The following is a 26,445-nucleotide window of genomic DNA, read 5'->3' as shown; positions in this document are numbered from 1 at the left end:
GGCGGGAAGAAGGTCCCCTCTGTACTGCCCGGCCGCCTGCGAGAGTGTGGTGGCCCGTTTCTTGCCGACCTTGCGCGATCCATCCTTCAGGCCACCCGCGCCGGGGGAGCGGTGGCCCGGGCCGGGCCAGTGGTAGCCCGGGGCGAGGGGAGAGCTACTCCCCGGGGCCGGGCCGGGCCCGCGCCGCCGCCGTGACGGCAGGGCCGGTCTCCGCGGCAGGTAGGGCGCGGTGGCCGGGGGGTCGGGAGGGGAACGGGGGGCGACGGGGGAGAACGAAACACCGCCGTCCCCCCCGCCGCGGCGGGGGCGGAGGCCGGCCGCGGCCCTGCTTCCCGGCCGGGGCGGGGCCCGGCGGCCCGGGGCGGCGATGGCGGAGGCGGAGCGGCCGCCGCTTCTGCCGCCGCTGGCGGAAAGTTCCCGGGACGGGGCCGGCGCGGAGCTGCCCCCCGCCATGGAGCGGCGGGACGAGCCCGGGGAGGAGGCGGCGGTGGCGGCGGCAGAGGAGGAGGAGGACGAGGCGTCCCCCGCCTCGCCGCCCTTCTTCCTCCTCTACCCCGGCCATGGAGGAGGCGCCGCCGCGCCGCCCGGCGTGTGGAGACCCCCGGCGGCCCGCGGCGGGGCCGCCCTGCCCGTGCTGGTGCTGAGCTACCCGGGGCCGGACGGAACCGGCGGCGCCGGCGGCCGTGAGTAGCCGAGGGGCTCCTCCCCGGGGTGCGGCGGGGCCGGGGCGGCGGGAGGTGTCATGGCAGGGCTGAGGGCCGCCGTCCGCCGGGCTCCCCCCGCCTGAGGGAGGGAGCGGCTCTGGGCAGGCATGAGCCGTCAGCGTGGGCTCCTGGAAATGGGGCGTTTTCCCCAAAACTCGCCCCCCTGAGCCGGCGGGAGGGGGGTGTCGTGGTGGCTCCCCCGAGGGCAGGGACAGCGAGCGGCAGCCTGTGTGCGCCTTTGTGAGCTCCGCGCAGCCAGCGCTGCGGAGGCGCCTCTCCTTGCGGGACCCTTTGGGAAGAGTTGGTGTTCCCGTTGGAATCGGCCAAGCTGTCTTTGGCTTGGGATGAAGCTCGGGCTTCCTCCTTCTGCCGGCGCAGAGAACAGACCCAAGGCCAGGTCACGGCGTGCTGGCCGCTCCGCGAGGTTCAGGTGCACGGCCGGGTGCGCTCTTGCGTGGGGCGTGTTGGGTGGGAAGTAGTTTTCTGCTTCGTAACGCTCTTTACAACACCCTCGTGGTGTATTTGGGTAAGCTGGAGTACTGAGAAGCAGTTGCGAGTGCGTTAAGGACAAATAAAAACCCCATGGGTGGGTGCAGATAGAAGAGATCTTTCCTTTTCCATCCATCCATCTTGAAAATAGCCGCTAGCTTATCTTCTGGGCTTGGGCAACTGAGCTGTTTGCTTTGTTGTCTCGTGGCTGAGTCCCAGGTGAGCGTTCGCTCACGCGTTAGCCGACTATTTTGAGGTGGGTATCTTTTCTTTTTTTTTTTGTCTGTCTTGAAGCTAATGTACTTTATTTAAGCCATTACTCAGCAGAGCCGTAAGCAGTGCGGGAAGAAGTCAATTTCTGTAATGCCCAGAGCAGATGAAATGACCCAACTTTGTTTTGAGCCCTATGAAGGGCTGTCTCTGACTGCCAATTTCTGTCTGCAGTCCAGAACTGCCTCCCTGATAAATTGTCATTTAAACTGGGAGCTTCCTGTCAAAACATTAATTTTTACGTTGTTTTTTTTTTTCCCTCTAATCAGGAAGTCTTCGCCCATTTTAGTCCTGTGATGTGCGTGCAAGGGACTGAGCTATCTCCGATAGAAAAGAAGCCTTTAAGAAACATACTTAATCTTAGCCAACGTGCTTTTGCAGTTCTCATTTGCATTTCAAGTTCAAGCTTTGTTGTAAGAAGGTTTCTGTGTAGATGTGGGGAAACTGAGGCGTTGAGATGGGCATGTCTGTTCACAAAGAGGGTAGTGTAAAAACTCCCTGGTTGAGCAGCGCTTTATCCCTTACTCTGCGGTGACTATTCAGGTGAGCTTTGTGAAAAAGCCTTATAAAATGTTTATTGAAGTGCCCTTGTTCTTTTCAGCCTCGGAACTAATAGCTGCCTGTGCAATACCGTATGTCAAAGCCCACTCGGTAACTGAGTGACAAATGCAGTGACAGCAGCGTCTGAAGGGAAGAGGGATCATCATCTGTTTGCATGGTGTCTTGGACTCTTTCTCCTGGGGCAAGCTCTTATCTGTAAATCACTTTTTTCATTGCCTTTGGCTTGTTTGGGTTTGTGTCTTGGGGGTTTTTCTCGGGTTCCGCTATCTGAAAAAGCGGCTCTCACTTGTTCACCGTTGAGCAGTGGATTCTGCTGCGGAGTTTTCCTTGTTCTCCGGCTGCGTCGGGATTGTTGTTGAAGCAGCGGGCAGACCTTCACTCTGGCGCAGAAGGGATGTTGTGTGTTTAACCGCTGAACTTAACCCTGGCTGCCGGGGGAGTAGGTGGCCTTGCAGGTGTCATTACTTTTTGCGTCTCCTCTAGGTGGCTGTTACTCTGTGCAGCGTTGGATTGCGGCGGCGTTAATCAGGGTCCAGGCTGTAAAGGTTGTCGTGTCTGTGTTGAGACTCCTCGGTGGCCCGTGGAGCCCCGTTTCACAGGTTCTTCTCAAGTATCACGAATTCAGGTTGCTGTAACCTGTAACAGCTCAGCATCGGCTGTTCCTGATCTGCTTCTCCTTGTTCTGCAACTTCCCGTGATTCTTCAGTGCTGGTGTTAATTTTGGAGTTAAGGTAAACTGAGGAGTGTGAAGAAGGCTATTTTTGCATCTCATGTGCGTATTAAAAATAAAAAATACATACTCTATATACTCTATGAATACTAATTCCTCTCTACATAGCTGTAAAGTGAAAGCGTCAATCTAAGTGAAGGGTGTTTCCTGCTGGATCACGAGTTCCTCCCTGAAGGCTGTCCTTTCCATGAGTAGTAATGAAAATAATTACTGTGTATCGACAGCTGTTATAGTAGAGGTAGCGACCAATATACCACAAAGTCGATATTTCGGAATCTTTTGGAGGTGTATTTGAAGTGCTGGGGATCTGAAGCCCAGCGGCAAATCTATGTGACGAATATGTCATAACAAAGAATGAAATCATAAGATTGCGTCTGTCCTACAACTTTATTTTCTCTACAGAATTTCCTGTCAGAAAGACATTTTTATTTTTTTTCCCCTCTAATCTTTCTCCCTCTTATCCAAGCTTTCTTATTTATGAGGTAAGAGAGCTGAGATGATTCCAAACGTCAGGTGAAGGCGAGAGCTGCTAAGGGAAAGAGACTGCAAAAAGCTTTTCATGCCAGCAGCCCCTGCTTTTTTGATACAGAAGATTCCAGGCAGACAGAAGGAACAAGAAGATCTATTTAAACATGCTGAGCTGCAGTAAATCCTTAGAATACTTTTTAAATACAGTAAAAGCAACTTGATTATGCTATCTTTAAAAAAAAACAACAAAAAAAATAAAACAAACCGCCCAAACAAAGCAAAACAAAAAAACCCCACTTCTTCCCTATAAGACTAAGGCAAATCAGAGGTTGCCCCCAAACCGTTCCTTGCTTCTATTGAAAGCCCACCAGATATCACGATACTTCCAGTAGACTTTTCCCTCCCCTTTTTGAATTGTACCCTCAATTATGGGAGTTACTTAAATCCTTAACTTGTGTTTCACAGTAGCTAGACAAAACCCAGTTGGTCAGTTACTCCAGGAATTAAGAAATTGTGCCACTGGTTTTTGGGTTGCTAAACTTTCTTTTGCCCACTCCTGTCTTTAGCATGCGGGGTTCAAGGTGCCACTGGTATTTGAGGTAATGTCCGTATCTGTGCTGGCAGAAGAGTCGGAAACAGACTTTGTGATGTAGATGCTTTATTACTGATTTTATCTTTGTAGATGACATTCCAGGCGAAGAGATTGCCTGGAGAGGGGTCCCTGGAGGAGCGTCAGCGCGTGCTTTGGGCAACAGCAGCTCCGTCGGCTCTAGAACCGGGCGTAGCCCTGATGCTGCTGTTGTGGTCATCACAGCTGGTACAGAATGGGTAGCTGGGCATCGTAGTTGATGCAGAGTTGGAGCTGAAGTGAAAGAAAGAGAGGGCACGGGAGCAAAAGGCATGTTCACAGGTTCGTTGGTAGGGGGTTTTTGTGTGTCGAGCAAGAGCGTGGGCAGAAAATAGGAAGATGAGAATTGTTTTGCTTGGAAACGTGGGAGCTGCCTCACTGGGCCAGACTGTCAGGCTGCCTGACCTCACAGAGCAACCACAGACAGGCTTTGGGAAAACCTGCCGGAACCCGCTCATGGTTCGTGCTTGTCTTAGACTGAGATATAAAGGCTTGTGGTTCGTCAGAATTCTTATCCTGTTCGCATGGAGTTACCTCTGGCATTGCAGTCTCTCTCAGACATGCCGAACAGCTATTTTAGAGCTCATCGGAGCTGTTTCCATCCGACGATTTCCTTCGGCAGTGGTTCCCGTTTGTATAGCATCGGTGGCTTTTTTTTATGATTCTGTGGTCTCCTGCGATTTTAAATAACCAGAAGCAGCGCGGTCATCTGGAGCAATCATCTCATCTGCCAGCTTTGCCATTTTGCTGTATGGCTGCTTTGCAATCCCTACACAGTGAGCGGGGAAAGCTTTCTCCTAATGGTTGAAACGCGGCTTGCTCGCAGGCCGGGCTTGCTGGCACCGCAAGGAAAACTCCACCCAAAGGTGCCCCGTGGTGTCCAAAAGGATTTTCAGAATTTGCTTGGGTTTTATTGCTTAGGTTATTCCAGTTTATTCACCTCTTAGAACTAAAAATGCTTTCCAGTACAGCTGAGCGTTCAAACACAAGTGGCTGATGCAGTGCTTTCCTTTCAGACGGTTAATTCTTACCTTTCCAACACAGTCGATTTCTGATTCTTTTATCTTGAAAACATTTTTGCAAAAAACTGCCCTGTTTCGTAATGTAGCCAAAGCCTCTATCCACCTTTGCCAAAGCTTGGCTAATAGGAGGGTTTTGTCAGACCAGTCGAGGCTGTCGGACTCGTTTGAGATTGAGAAGGTGATTCTGTGTTAACAACCTCCTCTTCATTTATTCCTCCGCTTGGTTTTCCTTTTGTCCTTTGACTACTCATTGAACCCTGGTGGAGCTTTATCACTTGGCCTCGAGTTGCACGGTAGTTTTATCAAAGGCTGTATGAAAATACAAATACTTGATACCTTTCCTTTGTTTCTGCATGAGATGCTGTGTTGCTTTCTAAGTTTGGGGCACAGGATGGGGGTAGGGGAAGGTTTGTCTCGCGTGTTCCTGGTGCTGATAAAAGGCTCGCGGGTCGGTAAGTCATAGAGTAGTCCCTGATCAGGGGGCTTGTGTTCCTTTTCTGAGTAAAATTCTCATTTCCCTATAGTACTGTAGCTGACATACAGACATTATCTGCCTTTCTTATGGTTTTGCTGCTTGCCTTCGCTTACCCTGAAGGCAAGCTGTCTATTCTTACACTGTAGGTGTAATTTCAGCCATGTACTGGGTGGCACCTGGCGATCACAGTCTCCTCTGGACAGCCAAACAGTTCTTAGGGCTTCAAATACCCGTATCAAAACTCTGCAAGAGAAAACGAATCAGATCGAAAAATAAATGCTGAACTTGTCATTGTTGTTTATAAAAAAAAATAATCAAATGCAACTCATGGGAGTTTCTAAGCATATGCATACTGCGGATAACTTTTATTTCTTAGAGGAGTAAAAGGTACGGTTTTACAGAGGTCAAGTAGTTCTGTTTCACTTAAGGTGGCAGTTGGTCAAAATTTGTATATTGTGTCCAAAGCTTTGTTTTGGGTAAAACATACTAATAAACTGAAATGAATCAAAGCTGAAAACCATTTTTCAAGTATTTAAAATATCCCTATGGCGTGTTTGCAGCAGGAACGCTGCATAAAGGAGCATGAAAATATAACTGAGCCGGAAGGGGCAGACTGGCTTCTTCCATTTCTTCGTGTTAAGAAGCAGCAAATGGCACAGGAGGAAAACGGCTGAAGTTGAACAGTTACTTAACTTTTTAACAAGCCTCCGCTGTGATCCCGGTATGTGGGTCACTCGCCGGTGCTGAATTTCGTTGCAGACCCCTGTTGTGAAATGGGAGCCACAGGGTTACACCTAATCCTGTTTGTAGTTCTAATCACTTCAAAACAAAGAAATTAAACGGTCCGATAATTAGTTATGTTGGATAATAGCTTGCACAACAGCTTATGGTACTTTGTTGGTTCTAAAGGGTTTGTTTTGATTATTTGCTGTTTGTGTAGACCCTTTCAAAAGGTCAGGAGGAGCGAAGCGAAGGGCTGTTCTCCTGGAGCTGTTGGCATATGCCAACTTCCGCTGGTTTTGAGCGGTGCAATGTGAATGCTAAAAGTAGAGGTTGCCATTGATGAAGGGATGCATAAATATAATACGAGTTAAAATGCTGTCAGCACGGTTTATAAACGCCATTCTCGCTTAGGGAGAAGGAACAATGGTAACTGTCGTTTGTGAAATAATTCTTCTTTGCATCACGGTAATAATACGCTGCGTGGCTCTTTGTTTGTTTTACTCTACTGGGGGGGAAAGAGTTGCTGAGTCAAAACGTTTGGCACCAAGCAGGAAGCTTTCACCGAAAGCAACCGCTTCCTCTTGCCTGTCAGAAATAACAGCTCTTAACCCTTTTCTCCAGTTTTATGAGGTTTTTATATGCTGGGTGCTTTTTTTCAAAAAGCTGTATGTGGTGGCATGCTGAACTCTGTATCAAATGATCAGTTGTTGCATTTCCCATGGCGAGGAAATAGACAGGCATCCTTTAGAGTGTTTCTTTAGGGAAGAAAAAGTGCAGAGAATAATTAAGGTGCCGTGCATAAATCGTTTGTATGTTCCTATCAACACACTTTGTTGGTGAACAGTCAGCCTTCTCTGAATTTACGCGGCGGGGGGACGACCACACGGGGACTAGGCGTCCAGTTCGGATGGATGCTACGCGTCTGCTGTCCATAAATATACTGGAGCCACGCAGGAATCAAGTAAGATAAACTAATTAGTTGTTGCCTCGTCTCGTAGTTGAAGTGGGTGGTGGTACAGTGTCCTGTGTCTCTTGATCAGGGACCTCTTGTCCCCCGGAGGTGGGACTGCGCGGGCTGGGGATGCGGAGGGCATTGAGACGGCTGGGAAGGGACAGGGCGGCGCAGTGCTGTCCTCTCATTTTTGAGAGATTGAAAGCCTGTTTCTCTGCCTGCTGAGAGGTAATGCTTCTCTATCAGCCTCACCTGGGCAGCACCACTTTTCAGATGAGGCTTTCAAAGTGTGAGATGGAGTCAGGTAGCTGTAGGTGTCTGTGGGGTTCTCCCTCATTTTTCTTCCATGTGCACGTGCCGTCCTAAAAAAGCTTAATCCTCGCTCGCTGAAGTGCTTAGAGCCTGGTCTTTTTTTTCCTCATTGTTTCCCTGAGAGGATAAATCCATCCTGTCGTTTTTTGGTGTGTTAAAAAAAATCATAGCTCAAAGGTAACCTTTGAGAAGGTTGCACAGCGACTCGAACGTAAACTGCGACTTGTGCAAACAAAGATAGTTATTTAATTCGTGTCGTGACATCCAGGCACGTGAAAGGCATACAGATGTGTCTTTGTATTCCTGGCCGCTCTGTAGCGCGGGGGCGACGGAGGAGGCGTCCGCGCGGTGCGTGGTGGCTGCTCACAAATTGCCGGGCAGAGCCTGCTGAGGAGGTGCCGCAGCTGATGAGCGCCTAATTGCTGTCCCTGCATCAGCAGCCTCTGGGAAGCAGCATCCTGGGAATTGCTTGCCCGGCGCTCGGAGCAGCCGGTCACATGAGCCTGAATTTTCGGTTCAGTTCATTAGTCAGCCATTTTGGTCGACACCCTGCTCACTGCGCACAACCAATCCTATCGGCACTTGCCGCCCTGCCTTCTCCGGGAAGAAAGGGACCAGCAGTTTGATTTCAGCAAGCCTGGACATCTCTCTCTACGCTCTGCCTTTTGTTTTTGCTTGGGTAATCATCAGAGGAAGCCATTCTTTTTCCTTCTTTTGATATTTTTTTCTTTTTATATTTTTTTTACTTTTTTTTCTTCCTTGCCTCCTGTCTTTGATGCAGAAGCCAGGTTTTCTGTGGTGGCATAGGATCGATAGCCTCTAGCATAGCTGAAGACGACGGCAGTTGGTGGAAAGGAGGGGGGAAGAGACGAGCGTGAAGGAGCAGCGCTTTTACCTTGCTTTATACATGAAAAGGCCAGAGCAGGCTGTGCGATCCTGAGCATATCTGCCCTTTAATAGCAAGGTATTTCTTATTTTCTTCTTCAGAAAGCTTTTCTTTTTAGTTCTTATTTTTTTCCCCCCCGTTGTTGTTGTACCAGCTGAGTCATCATGTCTGCTCTGACGCCTCAAAGCGACATGCCAACCCCCACCACAGACAAGATCACTCAGGCTGCCATGGAGACCATCTATCTTTGCAAATTCCGAGTGTCGATGGATGGAGAATGGCTCTGCTTGCGCGAGCTGGACGACATCTCCCTGACACCCGACCCAGAGCCTACCCACGAAGGTACGGTCCGCTTCCCTGCCTCGGCATCCCCGCGGCCCTCGCATTGTTCCCACCGCTGCACGAGTCGGGAGGGGGTGTCTGTGGGACGAGATGCCCTTCCTGGAGAACCTGGACACCGTTTGACGTATTAGAAGGCCGAACCGGTGCTTCAGATTGCCCTTAGAATTTGCGGTGTCTTTTGTAATCCACCCCTTTGAGACAGATTTGTACTTGATAGTTATTTTCTAAGATGTATCTGGAAAGATCAGGTTTGTATGCTTCAGGAAGGAAGGTACCACGACGTGTGCTCAGCGATAGATTTAATCATAATTTTACTCTTCAGACGGGGCTTATAGCTCCATTAGTCAGCTGTCAGCTTTTACAAATGGAGCATGCTGGTAAAACACAGTTTTGTCTGCGTCTGCCTACAGTCAGTGGGTAGTTTTTGGAAAGCCCCAGGCGATGAGGCAGTTATGCCTATTGTCAGGGGCTCGCACCATCACAAGTCTTCCAGCTCGCTTCTGTAGAGCCTGCTGTTGTTTATAATGGCTGGGAAGCCTGGAAAGTGGAAAGGGTCTTGCTTTCTTCTTGAAAAAGGTTTTGTGAGCTGGGTTGTTGGTGGAAACAGTTTAATAGCAGGTCACATAAAATGAGGATTGAAAGCTTTGTGAGTACTAAAAAACACAAGAGGACATCTGCACATTGCTCTACCAATAAAAAAGCGGGGAAGGAGGAGACATGATGAATTTCTGCAGGAATTTTGCACAGTAGCCAGTGCTTCTGTGGTCGCCAGCGTTGCCAGGTTTTGAGTGCCCCTTGCTGCGTGCCGAGCATTTTTCAGTCTTACAGTGAGAGGGATCCATCTTTTCCTGCCTGACCCTTTTCCAGTAACTACTGAAGTGCGATTGCACCAAGTAGTCTCGCTTGACCCGTTTGATGCTGGCTTGTCAAGTCAGTAACGTTCTGCTGGACGAGGCAACTGAAATGGTGGTGAGGATTTGAGCTTTAAAATTAATTCCCAGGTGATAATTTAATTTCCATTTGACAGCTGCTTTCGGTGGCAGCAGCCCTTGGGTTTGGATTTGCTTGCCAAATACTTAGTCACCCAGTGGGATACTAGACGGAGGATTCCAAAGCAGAGAGCACCGCTCCCTCTGAAGCACGTCCCGGGGTTTCGGAGAGGTGCTGCAGGCTCAGCAACGCAGAACCAGAGTAGCGAGTACAGGGTGAGCCAAGGGTGCAGCAATTCAACCCTCTCCCAGTTCCCGTGGGCTTGGCTGTGGCACAGGCCTGTTCAGACCTTGCTCCATCTTCCTTGTATGTTTTTGGACTCTTCGGTGCTTTGGGTTTTTTAACGGCACGTTCTAGTGTAGGTGGGCTTGATTTTTATATATTCTCTCATAAATAGTAACGTCTCTTTTGACTTGTCATGCTGTAGTCAGTAAATGACCTTCCAAACAGTCTAGGGCTCTTCTCGTAGTATAGCCCGGACAACCTTTCAGTCACACTGTGAGTCAGTTCTTTACATCCTTGCTTAGATCGCACTCTTGCCTGCCTTCGTAAACAATTCAAACACCAATACCAGACTAACCCTTCCCCCAAACCAGAAAAATAATTGTTTTTAAAGCTGTGATTACAGTCACTCTCTTGCAAGTACCAGAAAGGATTAGAAAATAGTGTTTACTCATTTCATTGCTGTATTAATTAATTCATATGTCAAAAATGGATAAAAACAGAGAACTGTATCACAGTGACCTTTATGCAGATGTTTATACATTCATAAATTAAGGCTGCTTGTTGGGAGGCAGAAAGACTGGTTGTTTTGAGGAAGGCGGGGTGGGGGGGTTGGACCCGAGTCGTATTTTCAGCAGAGATGTAAGGTCAGGAAGGAGTGTTGATAATGGAAAAGCTGACACAGCTTTATCCCTGGTGTTGGAGCTGCTGCTGCTGCATCAGCACTGCTGCTGTGCCTCCGGGTATGCGCGGGTTGAGGGCACGGGATGACGGGGCTTCCAGGCACCAAGGGCTCTCCCGAGAGGAAAAGCAGGAGACCCCAGGAGCTGAGGCTGGCGGTTCTTATAATTTCTCCATAAAACTCATGTAGAAAAGTAGGGATTATGAAGAACAAGGGTTAAAAAAAAAGGCTCTAGAGCTCTGCCAAAGGCCTAACAAAAGGTTGCTTTGTTTTCCTTATAAATCAAGACATGTGAAAAATAATATATTGCTGTAGCAAATCCACCAGCTTGCTGAAATAAGGATTTGAAGATTCCGGTTGCTGTCCCTGGGCCCTTGCTGCTTCTGGAGAGATTTTTGCCTCTGGCCTCTCTTCACTGTGTGGTCTGCTATGGCCCCCAGCAGCCATCCTGCCTTCTTCCTCCTCCTCTTCCTCCCTGCGCACCCGTCGTGCTGAGGATGAACAGAAGCCGCTCCTGGCCTCGCATCGTAGGTGTCTGCACCCATCCTTGCGTCCCGGAACTGCCAGCCCACGGTGTCGCGGCAAGAAGAGGAAGAGAGCGGTTCTGGGTAGTGAGGAAGTAAGGAGAGAAGACAGAGGGTCTAGAACAGCAGGCAGGATGGGGAAGGTTTAAAATACAGTAGGAAAATAAGATGTTAGTCTCGAGAATTTTGACCGCTCTACACTTCTGCCCTTGTGTAACATGCTGCAACGACTCGGTTGTTAAATTGTAGGGGAAACTGGTGATCCCTCGCTTCTCTTCTTTTCCCACACTTTTTCATCTGACTTGTCTTACAGGCCTTACACCTTTGAGATTTGCTTCACACAAGTGGCTATGGCTGAGTTTCTGCTTTGCTGTTTTTAAAGATGCTTTTTTTTTTTTCTTGTAGATGTACCAAAGGTAGGGCAAAAAAAGTAAAATCTCTGAAAAAACCGAATTGCACTAAACAAGAAGCTGCAGTACTTTTTTGTTTTTCTTTCCAATGGAAGTAGTTTGTTAAGAGTGGTTAGTTTTATTATTTCACTTGTTTGTTGATTTTTTTATTTCTTTTTTACAGCAGATTACTTAGGACTGACAGTTTAAGCATACAGGAGGAGGCAAAATAAGTTGATTCTTATCTGCTCTGGTTTGATAACCCTCACCAGAACACGGCGCTTTAATTCCAGTGAGACAGAGACGTCAGAAGAAGAGTTTTAAGGGTGCCGGATCTTAGAATTGGGATGTTAGGGGGAGCCAGAGGCAGATTGCTGTGCTTCCTGATTGCGTTCCGAGGGCTCCCAAGCAGAGAGGCAGAAACTGCAGCTGCTGCTTATTATTTCCGAGGCCAGACCTGCTGTCAGCCCTCTCCTCCGGAGTCAGTTTGCTGTAGCTTTCTCGGGATTAATCCCACTTGGGGCCAATTTTGTCATAGGGGCTGGAGGGATAGGGAGGGGGCTAGTAATGAAAGGGCATAGCGATAATCACAGCCTTACCCGTGGGTGTTTAAAAACAATAGGCATCCTCCCGTGCGGGTGATGTTTGCTAGTAAAACCAAGCCAAATTCTTGTTACTTCTTCAGCCAAAGGCAATATACTTTGGGAAGCGGATTCTGACCTGAGATGAAACAGTGTAACTTTGGAGTAATTCCGTTCCTGCCACAGAGTTGGAGGTTCTGAGTGTAACTCGGAGCAAAACGTAAATTTAATTCCATTTGAGAGTAGCACGTAGCAGGAGGGTAGATGCATTAGTAGACTTACTGAGTTTCTTGCAACTGCCCGTGTTCCGTAGAGCGTGTAACGTGGATGCTCAATTTAACAATAGAAGCAATTAATTTTCAACTGTTTGGGACAATTCTGTGTGTATGGAAATAAGATGATCTTGCTATATACTGTAAATCTGCTTGGCTTAGAAAAATCAGATTATTTTTTTAAAACAGTGGTTCTTATTTAGGTCATCAGAACTTTACTGTGCTATGCAGGCGTCACAACACGCAATGTGACACTAGTGGCTATTAAGCTGTCCTTTCTTAGTAAGATCTATAATGATCACCGAGGCATCTTTAGGGACTGAGGTGTGAAAAACATCTTGATTGTATTTGTCTTGCACATCCAAGAGTGCCTGTCTGTAAGGGATTGAACACCGATCTCAACCTTTGGGGGAAGTTAAGAAATGCAAAACGGCCTTGCAGGGTTTCACTGGTTGTTAAATTTCTCCTTGGAATAAGCAGGAGGAGCTTCACGTTAGAGCAGTGGAAATTTCAATCCTCATGGGATCAGCTTGTAATTGAGAACAGGAGTACATGTGATAACTGTGTGATCTGAATTTACTTGCAACTGTCAAGAATTACAGTATCCCTTTTTAAAAAAAAAAAATCCTGTTCCGTTTGCACTAAAATAGGGAATTGGGTGGTATGTTTATAGCATGCAAAGAGGAAATTAACTTTTCCATAATATAATTTTTGGTAGCGAAGATCAGATATTTTTTTTCCTTCTTTTTTGGCCAGTAATTTAAAAGATTTGGTTTCAGACACGTGCTTGGGTAAAGTGCCCTCAGTAGAAGTTGTAGAGCTCTTCTGAAAAAGCAAATGCTCTTCTCAATGCTCAAACACCTCTTGCCCATTGATCTCTCGCAGTGTTTGTTGAATCATCCTTCAGATTCTGCCTGTTCTCTCTGTTTTCTGTTCAAGTATTTTGCCATGTTTCTCTGCACATTTAAAAACACTGTAAGGAAGCAGCATAACCTTGTAAGTTAGATTTTTGGCTTGCAAATTGGCAGCCGCCTTGGCATTTAAGTTAGCATGGAGGGGGTGAGAATCTCCTTGGTTTTGGTGGGGGAGCTGTGTGACACGAGGGCTCATTTGCTGTACCAGGCTGTGCTACTGGGGGAACTGCGGTCCTAATGAAGTCGTATTGGCCCGCAGGGAGTGAAGCGCACCTAGCAAGAAACACTGGTAATTCTTCTGTTTGTATTTTCTCTAGTAGCGTGGAATAGGAAAAGTGAACTGTTGGGAGAGGTGAAATTACTCCGTGGTTTGTTCCTCTCCCATTACAAAGCCAAACTGCTGGTGACGTTGTGCTGAGAGCAGCAGGGACCTTCCACGTGTTGACAGAAGCCCCATGAGATGACTGTCTTGTTAGAATAAACCTCTTAAAATACGCGTTGTGTCAGAAACCCCTAAACAGGTCAAAAGTTTGAAGGAGCTGGAGATCAGGTGTACTGGAACAAATGTGGAGTCAATAATATGCAAGATAAATGAATTACAGTGTTAATGGCCATAAATCTTTTGAAAAGCAGTTAGGTGATGTCATCCAGACAGCACCTACTGAAAAGTACGATGATAAAGACGGTCATCTCCCCAGGGACGAGGAGGTGTCCTCCTTACTGTATTTACACTGAATCCCAAACGAGCCGGGAAGAAAAGGACATGACAGAGAGAAGGAGGACACTTGACCCTGAACCAAAGGGGAGGGCAGATCAAGGTTTTAAAAGCTCCTCAGGACAATTAGGACAATGTGCCGAGGAGGAGAGGGAGCGAGCGCCCTGTAAGGGAGGCTGACCCACGTCAGGGCTGCTCTTTTAAGTTTTGAACTTTTGTAAATATTTTCTGTTCTGTAATTAAGAAGTTGCCATCAAGAATTGTTCTCTTTGCTTTTTTTTAAGCTTCTTCAGTCTAAATGAAGTCAGAGCTGGGAAATCCGGGGCAGGTTTATTTCCCTCAGAGATAATAAGTGAAAAGTGCTGCAGAGAAACGGCTGAAGTGTCCACCGAGATGGGAAGTGAAAGATTGGGGTGGGAGGGGAAGAAGAGTAGGTTTGGGTTTTTGGTTTCTTTTCCTTTGTGCAAATTATAAAGTGCCAAAATACAATGAGAAATTTCCCATAGCAGTCACACAAGTATTATTTCCCTCTGGAAAATACTTTAATTCCATGTAATTGCACACAGCTGCAACATACAGAAATACCTGATGGTAATCATGTGGAGACAGGAATGAAAGTTAGGGTGGGATTGCACCATTAATGTATGTGGTGTACATTTGTTCTTTAATTGTCCCATATGCATAACGAAGAGTGCCCTTGCAATTCCCGAGTCCCCTGTATATTTTTTTTTTCCTTCCTTTTTTCTCTCCTCTTGGTTTGCTGCAGATGTGTGACTTCACTATTGCTGGTAGCGCGGTGCAAGCCTTAACTTCTGTCAAAATGTCCGTGGCGCAGGAAAAATGGTCGCGTCGGTCTGTGACCCCAGTGCTGCCAAGTGAGGAGTTAGCATGTGTTAACACGAGAGTGATGACAGGAACAGTTTTACCCTAAAAATATTGCAGTTTATAATAAAAACATGAGCCGCTGGTGCTGGAGCGTGGGGTAAAGCAGTTCGGGGCGGCTGGATGCTGGAGAGAGAGGCATTAGCAGAGAGAACAAAGGAGGTGGTGCGGGATAGCAGCGCGAGGGTTGAATTTCTCTGCATGGTGTGGTCAGAGGAAATAGATAAAACTGTTTTCTGCAGGGAGCGGATGGTGCCAAGGTCGGTAGCGTCAGCAAAGTGCGGCTGTAGGAGGGGGGAGATCGGGGGCTCCCGAGGCAGACTGAGGGATTTTTATGTAGTGGGTTTTAAAAACTATTTTTTCTTTTTTTTTTTTTTTTTCCTAAAGCAACTTCGTAAGTTCTGAATAGCTTGTTGCCGGCAGTCTAGGCTGCAGGCTGGCTGGTCGCTTCCTCGATTTTTCGGATCGCAAGGTGTTTGAACGCTATGCTGAAACTCTTCACGGGTCCCCTTTCTTAGTTCATGCTTCATGATCCACCTGTTTTGCAAACCTAATCTGAAAAAAACCATTACATACCTCCAATGATATTAACAGCATCTACTTAATTTTCTTTCTTGACCACTTCAGTTATTTCTTATTAAATGTATTATCGCCCCTAAGGCAAGAAAAATCATAGAATCATAGGGACCTTTAAAGGTCATCTAGTCCAACCCCCCTGCAGTAAGCAGGGACATCTTTACCTAGATCAGATTCTCATCAGAAAAATGAGATAATGCAATTTAAATAAATATAATAATGTGACTGCAGGTTTCCGTTTCATGATAAAAGTAGTATTTGTTAGAACAATGAAGGAGAATGTGCTAGCCTTAAAGAAAAAAAAAAATGATGTGAATGCAGTTTCTCGTGGAGATTCAGTATTTCTCAGTAAGCTCTTCCAACTCGCCCTTGTCTTTTGGGATGCTTTGGCCCAAAAAAGAACAGCAAGTGGCTAAAGCAGCGGACTGAAAGTGGAAAAATAGACAAATAATCCTTTAATTGACCTTCTGAAGAGCACATTTCTTCCCTTGGCACATCCCCTTCTAGAACTCGGGTAGTATTTTTCTGTTCAGGGCATAATGAGGCATCACTGGCAGGGAAACGATCGGTTATGGCTACACGTGGTGGCTGTAGAATTTCATTTACTGAGACATGAAAGCGCCTCGGGGCGAATGTGCGAAGAGCTGCCGTAATTCCGGGCACTGGGACGCAGGCGTAGAGGAGTGGTCTTGTCTCTCCTTTCTGGAGGGAAAAGAAAGAGTTCCTGGAGCCCTTTAAATATTAGGGCTTAGAGAAAAGCAACATGTTGAGTAAAAAAAGGGGGGGATTGGGAGAAAGCCACCCTTGTTGCTTGGCTTTTTTGTTTGCGGTTTGGTTTGATTCGCTTTACTTGATCATCATTCCCATTCCTGCCTTTGTTTTTCAGTCCTGACTAACTCCTCAGCAATTTGCTGGGTCTTATTTTATATGTGTCGAGATTTTTTTTTTTTTTTTTTTTTTTTTTTTTTTTTACATTTACCTCAAAACTTTTTTCACTTAGGGCAAATGACCAGGCAGGGGCAGAGGGGATTTAACACCAGTGCCTTGCCTGGATGCAGTCTGGTTGTCTGGTGTTTTAGTGTTTCTGTTGAGTGCTGTTGTGGGCAAGCTTAAAAAATAACCCCTTTCCTTATCAGTAAACAGAACATGGGGACCCGGGCCTTGGGTTTGTTTGTTTATAACTCTTCAACAGAGTTAATGTTTTCTGCAAGTGTCTGTACAAAAGCTGACAGATCTGTGCCAAGCCTTCCATGGCAGCCCAAGCGGCACAACTGACATGGCACCGCTGCTGAGGACTTTCTGCGTCAGGCTCAGTTCTCACTTCCCAAAATCGGGGCTGGGTTGTTTTTTTGGGGGGTTATTTTACTGATTTGTCATCCGCTTCTTACGCGTTTGCTAAAAACTTCTGTGATAAAAAAACCCACCACCCAAAAAACCCACATCAAAATCCCCAAACAACCGGATCCTGACCTCTTTAGTCTGTCTTTGGAGCAACTTCATTCTCATATTGTGCTTGGAAAATATACAAAGAGTGTGTGGATTCATTGCTTTGTTTTCCACGTCTGTCTTTCACATGTGGAAAAAATGCCACTGCTATACAAGAAGCCCGGAGCGTTCCATCCTCCTGGTAGCTCTCGCACAGTATTTACTAATAAAAGTAATAAAAACTGGGGGCCTGGGAAGCCGTGTGGGTTGGGGAGCTTGCGGTTCTTCTGCTAGGCTTACTGCGGGTTGTGGGAGCATACTCGTAGGGGGTATCCTGGTGTGGGCTGAGATGCTGCGTTTGAGGTGGTAATGTCCATTAAACTTTATTTCTGAATGAATTCATTCCGTGTTGGCGGTTTGAGGGGAACATACAGGGTTTCGGGCAGGTCCGGACTATGGGGGACTTCTCAGCATTTATTAAAGGGCACATACTAGGTGCTTGTGTAGGTTTATTTAAAAAAAAAATCACAGAGATATTTCGGCTGTACAGTTGGGAACTTTTGCTGCTTTGTGCTCATGAGACACCTCTTCAGAACCCCATACCACGAATCGGGTGCTGTTTCTATCCCCCTCCTGCCCGTAGAGTGAGAAGCCACAATCTTTGACTTCCCCTGCAGCTACTCAGCTGTTGCATGTAGCGTGTTTTCTCAGTGCCGTATAGCAGTGTGGCAGCTCACAGCTTACCACCCGGGCCTTTAGGCTAATAACTTCAATTTTTAACAAAAAAAAACAAAAAAAACCCCCACACACAAAAAACCCCAAAAAAACCCAAACAAACCCAAAACCGATGAAACACTCTTTAATAGCAGAATGAAATAATTTTTATGCTGGTACTTCCTCCAGCATTTATTTTTAAAAGCTTTTATTTGCATGGGAGACTGTATCCACTGGCAATATCCCATATTCCTTCATGAATTGCTCCAAATTTTGATGTAGTAGTTGCTAGGTATTGCGTATGTCTGAGAAATACTAAAGCAAAAATTAACATGAGCAAATTCAGGAAGATGAAGTTAGGAGGGAAAGTTTTGGTTTGTTTTCTGGATGTAATCACTCGCTATTCATTAGCTTCCACCTCTTTTTTAAGCATTCCTTAACTCCAGTTCCTTTCTAAAGAGCTTGCTTGTGTGTTTATTCCAGTGGGATATTCAATTCCACAATACTAATCTTCCTGGGAATCTAGTTGGAAGGAGGTAATCATTTTATGCCGGCTTAAATGTCTTGGTCATCCCGTTTTCTAAACTTGGTGCACACCAGTTACAGGCTTTAATATTTTTCCAGAATAAGGAAAAGTATTCCCCTTGTCTTAGATGTACCGTGATAAGGAGCATGGACATGAGCAAGTCGCGGGTCTTTTTGATTTATTTACTTATTTGTGTGTGTGTGTCTTGAGAGTTTTTCCCCCACTGTTGTTGGGTGGAACTTCCAGAGAAGTGGGGGAAACTGTAGAATGTAAAAGAAGAAATGAAATGTATGCAAGCTGTGGTTAGATGCATGATGAAATGAACAAAAATATGATAGAAAGTGCTAATTAAATGTGTGCTTTTGCCATTAAATGTTTACAAATCCCACGGTGCCTTTGTGCCAACGTACATTCATGCAATTCTTGCAAGCATTTCTTGCTAGAAAGAGGATAGGACTATTGCTTGTAGGGATGTAATAGAAGAAAATATTAGTGACTCCACTGACGTTGGTAAGCTAATCATAAATCTTCTCTTGGTTATGACACGTTCTTCACTGTTTACGCTTTAGATTAAGGAAAAAAACAACCCAACCCCTCAGTATTAGGTAACAGCCCGTTCAGTGGTGATGTCTGGCTTCAGTCTCGGCGTGCAGGTAGGGGTTCTGGGCTGATCAGAATCTGGTTCTGATCTTTACATGTGATGGAAACTGCTATTAAATAAATCCTTGCTCGGTTCTCCTCTGATTCGTTTTCAGAAATGCTGGAAATAACAGCTAGAAAATACTAGCTCTATTAGCTTTATGTAGTGTTGTTATGCAAAGCGTTTTTCTACAAATATTGAATTTCTCCATCAGGCTAACATTTCTGGTTTAAGTCCTAAAAAAAAAAAAAGAGTAAAGAGGTGAAAGTGACTCTGTGAGTGACTGGGTCCAAGTTGTAGCACTTCAAGGTAAGGGTGCAGTAGGGTCCAGGAAAGCGTGAGACGTGTCAGTGCCCCGCTGCGCTGTGGCCTACAGAAAGTCTCCCAAACCTCCGGAAAGCTGCAACTCCTGTAATAAAAGTCCAAAAGCTGTAAGCGTAGCACGTGGGGGAAGCGGGTGGTGGTGGGACCGTCCCCAGGGTTTCGTTCTCGCAATAGGAGGGAATTTCGCAAGCGAAACTGCCTGTTGCTCCTAGCAAGCAGAGGTGGGTGAACCTGGTGGCGTCCCTCCCTCGTCACCCATGACAAGGAGAGGAGAAATCCCTGCTGAATCATGCCCCGTTGATGGCTTCAGCCGGGGTTACGTGGGCAGGACCCAGGGCATGGTGGTTTGCTGCCGTTGTCGGTAACGTTTAGCCGTAGGGCAAGAAGTGAAGAAAACTGATGGCTAAAACCCAGCTATGTGAATAACAGAGTTTCAAAGGATGAGAAGGCTGTTGGTCAATGGTAGGAAGCTTTTGGGGATGAGTTGAATTGTTACTCGTACTGATATTTAGCCCCCCCCCTTTTTTTTTTTTCCTTTAAAGGCAGTGACTGTGACAATGGTGTTTGCCAGCCGGTGCTGGCTCCTACGGCGGGAGGAGGCTGCCGATAGCTTTTCCGTGGGAGGGAGGAGGTCCTAGCAGCGTGTGTACTTTTCTCAGGACTTTGGCCCCGTTGGCCTGTAAAGGGGAATCGAGCCTTTCTCGCGCTTTGGACGTTCGACCGATTGCAAATTAACGCTGGGGAGAGCGGGCATGTAAGTCGGGAGCTGAAAATCCCGCAGGGTTCGGACCCTCCGCGGCTTCCTCTGCCTTTGTTTTCTGGGTTTGAAACCTGGGAATGAGTGTGTGTGCTTAAAGGCGTTTTCCTTGTCCTGCCTGCTCCTCTCCAGGATAGTTTCCTCCTCCCTGTGCCCGCCAGCCCTCTGCAGGCTCCCCGCATGGAGACAGAGGGGTTTTCCTCTTCCAGGCCTCAGTGCATCATAATTGGAATGAGAACGTGAAACCCGTGCCCCGCGTCCAGGCTCTGTTGGATCACCTCTGCAAGACTTGGCACTTGGAGTGACGCTCGTAACGGAGTTCAAGCTCTGTTTAACCTGATTTAACATGTCCTCAGTATGTCCTTTTCCTGAAGCGTGCTTGCTTTTCATGTGTAGCTGTATTTCCCTCTTAGGGGGTGCTTTTTGGGGGCTGGCTATGAGGAAACTGAAGCAAATGCTGACATTGCATAAATATAAAAAAATTCCGTGCTTTGGTCTTACAAAGAAAATAACGCTTTTCTTGCTTTTCTTTTTAGGACGTGCTTTACAGAAACGTTGCTTGTCTTATTGCAGAAAGAAGCAAAGCCTCTAAAGCTTAACCGAAGCCTACCTTAATATGATTCTCAAGGAAAAAAATGCTTTGCTGTGTTGCTTTGTGCAGACTAATAAACCCTTTTGACTTGCAAATCTCTTCCCGCTATGAATTAAGTCTTGTATTATGCAAATTTCCCTTTCAGTTATTCTTTTCTTATACCTTGATTTTTTTTTTTTGAATCTTTCCTTTAGATCACGGCTTGCATGACATTTTCTTTCTTTTCCTTTCTTTTTGCTGTTTGCAAAGACTCTTGGGAGGATTTGACAGATGTGGTGGAGCAATTGCGTGCTGATGATACTGAAGGTGCGTGCCACACCGACATCTTTCAGCTATTATTTCCACTAATGATTGGCCTTTGACTTCTTATTTTGAGCCTGAGTGCAAAATACCGTTTTCCTTTCCAGTGCCGGTAGCTGTGGCTCTTGGAACGTGCTTGTCTGGTTCAGCCAGGTCGGCAGCCGGAACACGTTGTGCTCATTGTACTCTTGTGTGGATGTTTGGTTTCTGCTGTTAGCCTGGTCAAGAAAATGTCTTTGATCGCTCCAGTGTATGTATTGCTCTTGCAATTGCATCGGTTAACATTTAAAACGCATATCGTGAAGGCTTTTCTTCTGAATTCTGTCAGCCACTCCGTGGCTTCCATGTGATCGGTTTTGGTTTCTAAATTCTTATGGATATCTTTTTTGAAAACCTGTGCATGCAATGTTGCTTGAAAAACTGCTTTAAAAAATTTGGGGTATTTTTTTACTTCAAGTAGAGGTAGAAAATACGAGTCAACAAGGGGCTAGTTTACTTACATGAAATGTGTTCTGAGGTGATTATTTTCTGAGCCTGATATAAACACAACTTAAAAGGTTGTGGCAACATATGGAAGCTAAATTGTAAAAAATATTTCAGAAGTCACCCCAAAGTTTCAATTTTCTGAAGTATTGCTATTTATAAACTCGAGACTTTGCAGAAGTAACTCTAAAACTTGCATTGCAAATGTTCTATTAAAACTTGTGAAGTACTAAAAGAGAATTTTTTTTTAATAGTGCTTCTTACTTGATTCTTTAAAACGGTGCATGTGTGTGAAATAGTGGAATCCCCAATTCAGCGATGGGCTCGAGAAAACTTATAATTTGATGACTAAACGCAACTGTTGATGCTTGGGGTGAAAGCGTTTGCAGCACAAAAGGCTAAGGTACCTTTTGGAGGCAAAGGAATAAGAAGGGAATTTTCTTTTTGCGGCTGAGAAGTTTTAACTGCTCCTCATGGGGAAGAAGATAAGTTTCAGCATAGAAGGATGGTTCGGGGAATTGATCTATACAGGCCAAATTCTTTTAAAATGGCAATCTCAAATTAGAAGCTAAAACTGGAGTTCTTGATATCTAAAAGACTTATGAGCATAAGGCCTGTTACTACGAGGTCAGCAGAGGCATTTCAGCTCTTTTTGCTGATTTGCACATTGAGTATTTTCAAATGTGTTGCGAATCGCAGTTGTCACGGTGGCTATTTTACCAGAACTCTGTTTTCAGATGCTCTGAATTCAGATGCTCTGTTTTCATGATGCTGAACTCCAGTTTAAATGATGCAAGGCCTTAATTTATCTAGGGGTTTGCTTTCCACATTTATTGGAAATTATACGTGTTCATGATTTCACGAGCAGCTGGAACTAATGCCGTTCCTAATGTGAATTTGCTTAACTGAAGCTCAGTGCGCCGTAGGTGGCTGGCTGCTTCGTCTTCGAAGGCCGTGTTTGACGATGAACCTGTCTCAGTTAATCCGAATACAGTATGAACTGTCTGCAAGGTGCCCTTTCTCTTCCATACACAGAAGCAGATTTTCTAAATTTCAGGTCGCTCTAAGTTTGGGTTCTCGATTTGGTAGGGATTCAGTACATGGAGAACCTAGCTCAATTATTAATTAATTGGCATTACTTTGAGCAGATTTGTTCAAATCTACAGTGTTTCATGACTAGTTGCATTTGATCGAAGTTCTAGCTTTATTTTAGTTTCTCCTTAATTCTTTTAGGGTTAATTCAATACGAGGAGCAGTAAAATCTATTGTCACCAGGTGAGAAGTGCTTAGATCGCAGTCACAGCTTAACCCTTGGAGATTTTTCCTTGACTTTCAGATTCCTGGGTACATATTATGACTTTCAAACAAATTACAGAGGTTCTTGGTTGTTTTTGAAAATGTTGTCTCTGTGGAAGCTTCTCAGGAAGCCTTTGCTTTTGATGCTGTTAGCATGTGAATGATTGTGCCTCTGTTTTACCTCTTTAGAAACCTGGAAGTTCAGTGTTTTAAGGAAGGAGTGGTTTTTTTTTTTTAAGAGTAAAAGAAGAATTTTTTACCTGATTATTTTACCCTGTTGTTCTGGGGGGATGCAAGTCCAGTTCAGTCCTGACCACTGCCATCCCATGTGCGATCTCGCTGGTTAGAAAACACATCTGTTCTGTAGAAGCTACAATATTTAAATAGCAAATGTCTTGAGAATTCAGGATTGCTTCAATTGAAATGCAAACCGCATTGAAAGGCAAAACTTAAGGGCCAAGATTTTACCTTTTAAGGTTTACGACATGGCATGTACAGTAAAACATGGGTGGAGTTTTTGCAGTTTGAGGCAGAAAGAGAAAGTTGGAGAAGATACTGACTTGGAGAACTTCAATTGCATATCGGGGTCAGGCTGTCAAAGCAGAAAGTGTCTGGGTTGAGTTAAAGCCAGCCTCGTAATCTTGTGTAAAAGTAATCTTTGCTTGCTTACCCTGCCCTTCTGGACTCAGTTTTAAATGTGTATGTATTGCAGCCCATATGACAATGGTATAAATTCCTTAAGATTTAATTTTTGGAATAAATCTTTGGGATTTTATCCAGTTTTATCCTATATAACAGTTACTTGATTTGCAAGATGAGAATCTTAGATAAGCTGCATATGCACAGCACCATCTTTCACCGCAGGCTAATGAAGCAGAAACCTTTAATTAGTTAATGTGATAAAAACATTTTTCTGTTCTTTAGCCTGTGACTGCACTTTTTAATCATAAATGAAAACCTAGCCCTGCTTTTTTCTTTTTCCCGAAGTGCTTTCATCAGCTCAGATGTTCATTAGCTCTTAAAAGCGTTTAAAGAATCTAATTGTCTTGAACATGCGTCATATACCCCTCTATTATTCTTATTTGTTAGGGGTTTGGGGTTTTTTTATAATTAGGGTAGTATTGACCCAGCTGACACACAGCTGTCGCAGACCTCTGGGACTCGTGGAAAACCACGTGCCTTGCCTCAAAAAGCGTATGGTACCCGTGACCCCAGCATGGGTCTGCGCGAGGCAGCAGCTCTCGATGCTCTTCAGAAACGTGCGTGGGTTCCCGTGAGTACGTAAGGCAGTCGGACCCCAATTCCGAGCGGCGTCCTTGGACTCTACCATAATTCAAATTAGCTAATAACGGTAGCCACAGTAACACTTTCTGTGCATGTGGATGCATAGGAGCATCCCTTCGAAGCCTGGCCAGGCAAATAATCGTGTTCAACCCGTATTCAAAATGTATTTAAATTATATTAAGAAACCCAAACCTGTTTGCTTGTTTTACCGCTGCACCATACGTTGTCTTAGGTAATTCAGATCTACTAGAGATTTCTGCTGGTTGGTCTTGGTCAGAAGTGTGGATATACTGTAGGTGGAGTTGTGCTCCCAGAAGTGTCGAGGGAGCGGGCTGATGTGGTTTTTTTACCAGATAAGCTTATTCTGAGCAGATTTTGAACCGTGGCACAGAAGCAAAGCATAATTTTGTGACAATAGTTGTCTGCAGCAGAAGCAAGGGCAGTAGCGATGTTCATACACTCTTGAAGGGCAACTGCAATGGACGGTGTCAGAGGTGGTGTTCATTAGTTCTATGCAAAAGTACACAGAAGAAGATATATATAATTTTTTTTAATTGCGTGTACAAAAACTAGTTTTTGCAAGCGCATGTATTATTACATCTGACTTCTTGAGTGTGCATTCCTAGTAATGGTGACGCCTAGCTACGTTGCAAATCGTAAAATGGATTGCAAATCACAAGACAGGTCATCTGCTCAATGTACGTGCCGCATCTATCACCTTAAAATAGTGGTAGTTCTGCAATAAAAATCACCCGCTCAATGAAATCTTGCTACCGTCCAATGCTGCTATGAGAACTGCATTCCTAAATGGGTGCTTTGAAGCTTTCTAAACTATGAAAATAAATTCTGAATGCTTAATCTCAGCCTTTTTATAAGGTGTGAGCCAAGGCGGTGCTTGAAGAGTTAGTGAAACTCAGGGAGTTTGATCCCTTTGTCCCTCAGCAGTAGAAGCTTGGGTGGAGACACAGGAACAACTGGACTCGTTTGCCACTCCTCTGAACAAGGCGGCATTTGTCCATGGCAGCAGATGTGGCTGGAGCATGGCTAGACGTGTGGCTGCTGACGGATGGCGATTCCCCGTTGACGAGGGGGACTCGAGTATTGCTGGTGGCATGGCCACGGCGCTAGGTGTGAGGATTTCTTTGAGTCATCAACACCATCCCTGATAAAAGCAGCCTGTCCTCTGGCAGACGGGCCACCTGAAGCTGACCAGCAATGAGACCTCACCAGCCTGGGTGCCAGCAAGCCTTGGAGCTGTGGGAACCCAGCCATGGCGTGCTTCAGAGGCAGGTTCAGCAAATCTGCCTTTGTTCCCGGGTTTCAGAAATGCTCTCTCTTGATTCCCTTCCATAATTTCTCAGCTGTTTTGATTGAGGGTGTTTGTGTCTCTACGTCAGTAATTGCATTTCGTCTCCCAGCTCCCAGTGTCTCCTTGTGTCTGGCATAAGGAATTTCAGTCATAGAGTAGCAATTGCTCCTCTTCTTGCCTTTTTTGGGTTCAGCTGTAGGTTACTGAAATCAAATATTACTCCTGTCGGCTACATGCCTCTGGGTCTGCAGTGCTCTTCAACCCGCAGGACATACCCAAGGTTGGAAGGGGGAACGATCTGATGTTTCATTATTCTGTGGTTCTGTGAAGTTTTGCTCTCTCTTTGGCTGGAGGGTGGTGACAAGGTGCCTCATTGCACCGAGAGTACATTTGAGATGACAAGGAGTTTGTATTGGAGCAACTGGCCTCGTCAGTATCGGCAGCGTGATGAAGCAGGATGATGACTTGCATCATCAGGACAAGTCCTGTAGGAGACTGCAGTAGTCTCAGAAGACTGTACCCCTTGGCCTCTTTTGGCTAAGCTGTTGCATTTTAAATTGCAAGAAAACATTCCTCACAGTTGTATTCACAAGAGGTTGAGAACTGTTAACAATCCAAACAGCTCAAGTCCACCTGCCTAGTAAAGATGTGATGTTTATTCGGTGGCAAACCTACTGAATACAGACCCAGACTTCTGCAAGGCTTCATTTAGGGACTGGATCCACTAGGACGAGGGTTGCATCTTCCCCTCCTCCTTCACCATGAGAGATCTTTTAAGCAGAGACGTAGGAACTTATCTCAGCTGTTTGCTTGTTGAAATGATAGAGCCTCCCAACAGTCAAAAAGAGCTTGAGAAGAGCCCGATGGTGGTGAGCGTTGCTGTCTGGGTGGTGGTGCTCCATAGAGCCTGCAGGATCAGCCAGTCTTCCATCGCTTAGATTTCTAGACGTTTTTATGGCTGCTTTCATCAAACTTAGGTACGTGCTCACCTGCATTTTAAATAGAAATATATCTCCTTTTGTTCCAGTTGAAGGCTTTCAGTCTCTGATGTTTACTTGCTTGCTAAATGCAAGCATGCTTTGACAGTGTAGCAGATAAAATGTGTACTCTGTGCTTAGCTGTGTAGTCTTGGATGTCCTCTGGTCATGTTTCTGCTGCTGGGTGTAGTAAATTCACTTGCGAAGGTGGCAAATTGGTTCAAGATTCCGTGGCTGTTTCCGGCAGCCCTAGAATAAATGTCCCTTACAGGGATGAAACTGCTCGCGCCCAAGAACTTAAGCTCAAAAGTTGGACACGAGATCGCAGATGGGAACAAACAGAAAACACACAACTGATGGGACATGGTTTTCACGGCAAGAGTTCCTCTCCGTTACTGTGCATTTTCAGGTGTAGAGCTTAAGCACACTTTATTAGTTGTGGTCATAGGTCACAATTTCACCCTAGTTAGGGGACAATTTGTTTCTTGAGGTGTTGGGAACGCACTTGA

At 45.7% G+C, this 26,445-nt stretch overlaps 1 protein-coding gene across 11 annotated transcripts in view; it reads left to right on the top strand.

Moving 5' to 3' along the window:
- Positions 1 to 353: 353 nt before the first annotated feature.
- The window catches only part of RUFY3 (RUN and FYVE domain containing 3), a 51,929-nt gene continuing 25,837 nt past the window's right edge, over positions 354 to 26,445 (top strand). For 4 of the 11 annotated variants that reach the window (XR_008466543.1, XR_008466542.1, XM_054202270.1 and 1 more), the window contains exon 1: positions 354 to 683. Coding sequence is in view for 7 of the 11 variants with exons in the window: in XM_054202270.1 (XP_054058245.1) it covers positions 368 to 683 (316 nt within the window). In the remaining 4 variants the exon portion in view is untranslated. Of the gene's footprint in view, positions 684 to 7,285; positions 8,563 to 19,363; positions 19,401 to 19,480; positions 19,693 to 19,737; positions 20,051 to 20,481; positions 20,594 to 20,682; positions 20,838 to 26,445 lie in introns of those variants that run through there. The other 7 variants (XM_054202272.1, XM_054202271.1, XM_054202274.1 and 4 more) reach the window with 7 other exon arrangements.

This window comes from Rissa tridactyla, chromosome 5 (genome assembly GCF_028500815.1).
Source record: "Rissa tridactyla isolate bRisTri1 chromosome 5, bRisTri1.patW.cur.20221130, whole genome shotgun sequence".
NCBI lineage: Eukaryota > Metazoa > Chordata > Aves > Charadriiformes > Laridae > Rissa > Rissa tridactyla.
Note: the sequence above shows the minus strand (reverse complement) of the source record. Positions and strands in the feature narration are given on the sequence as shown.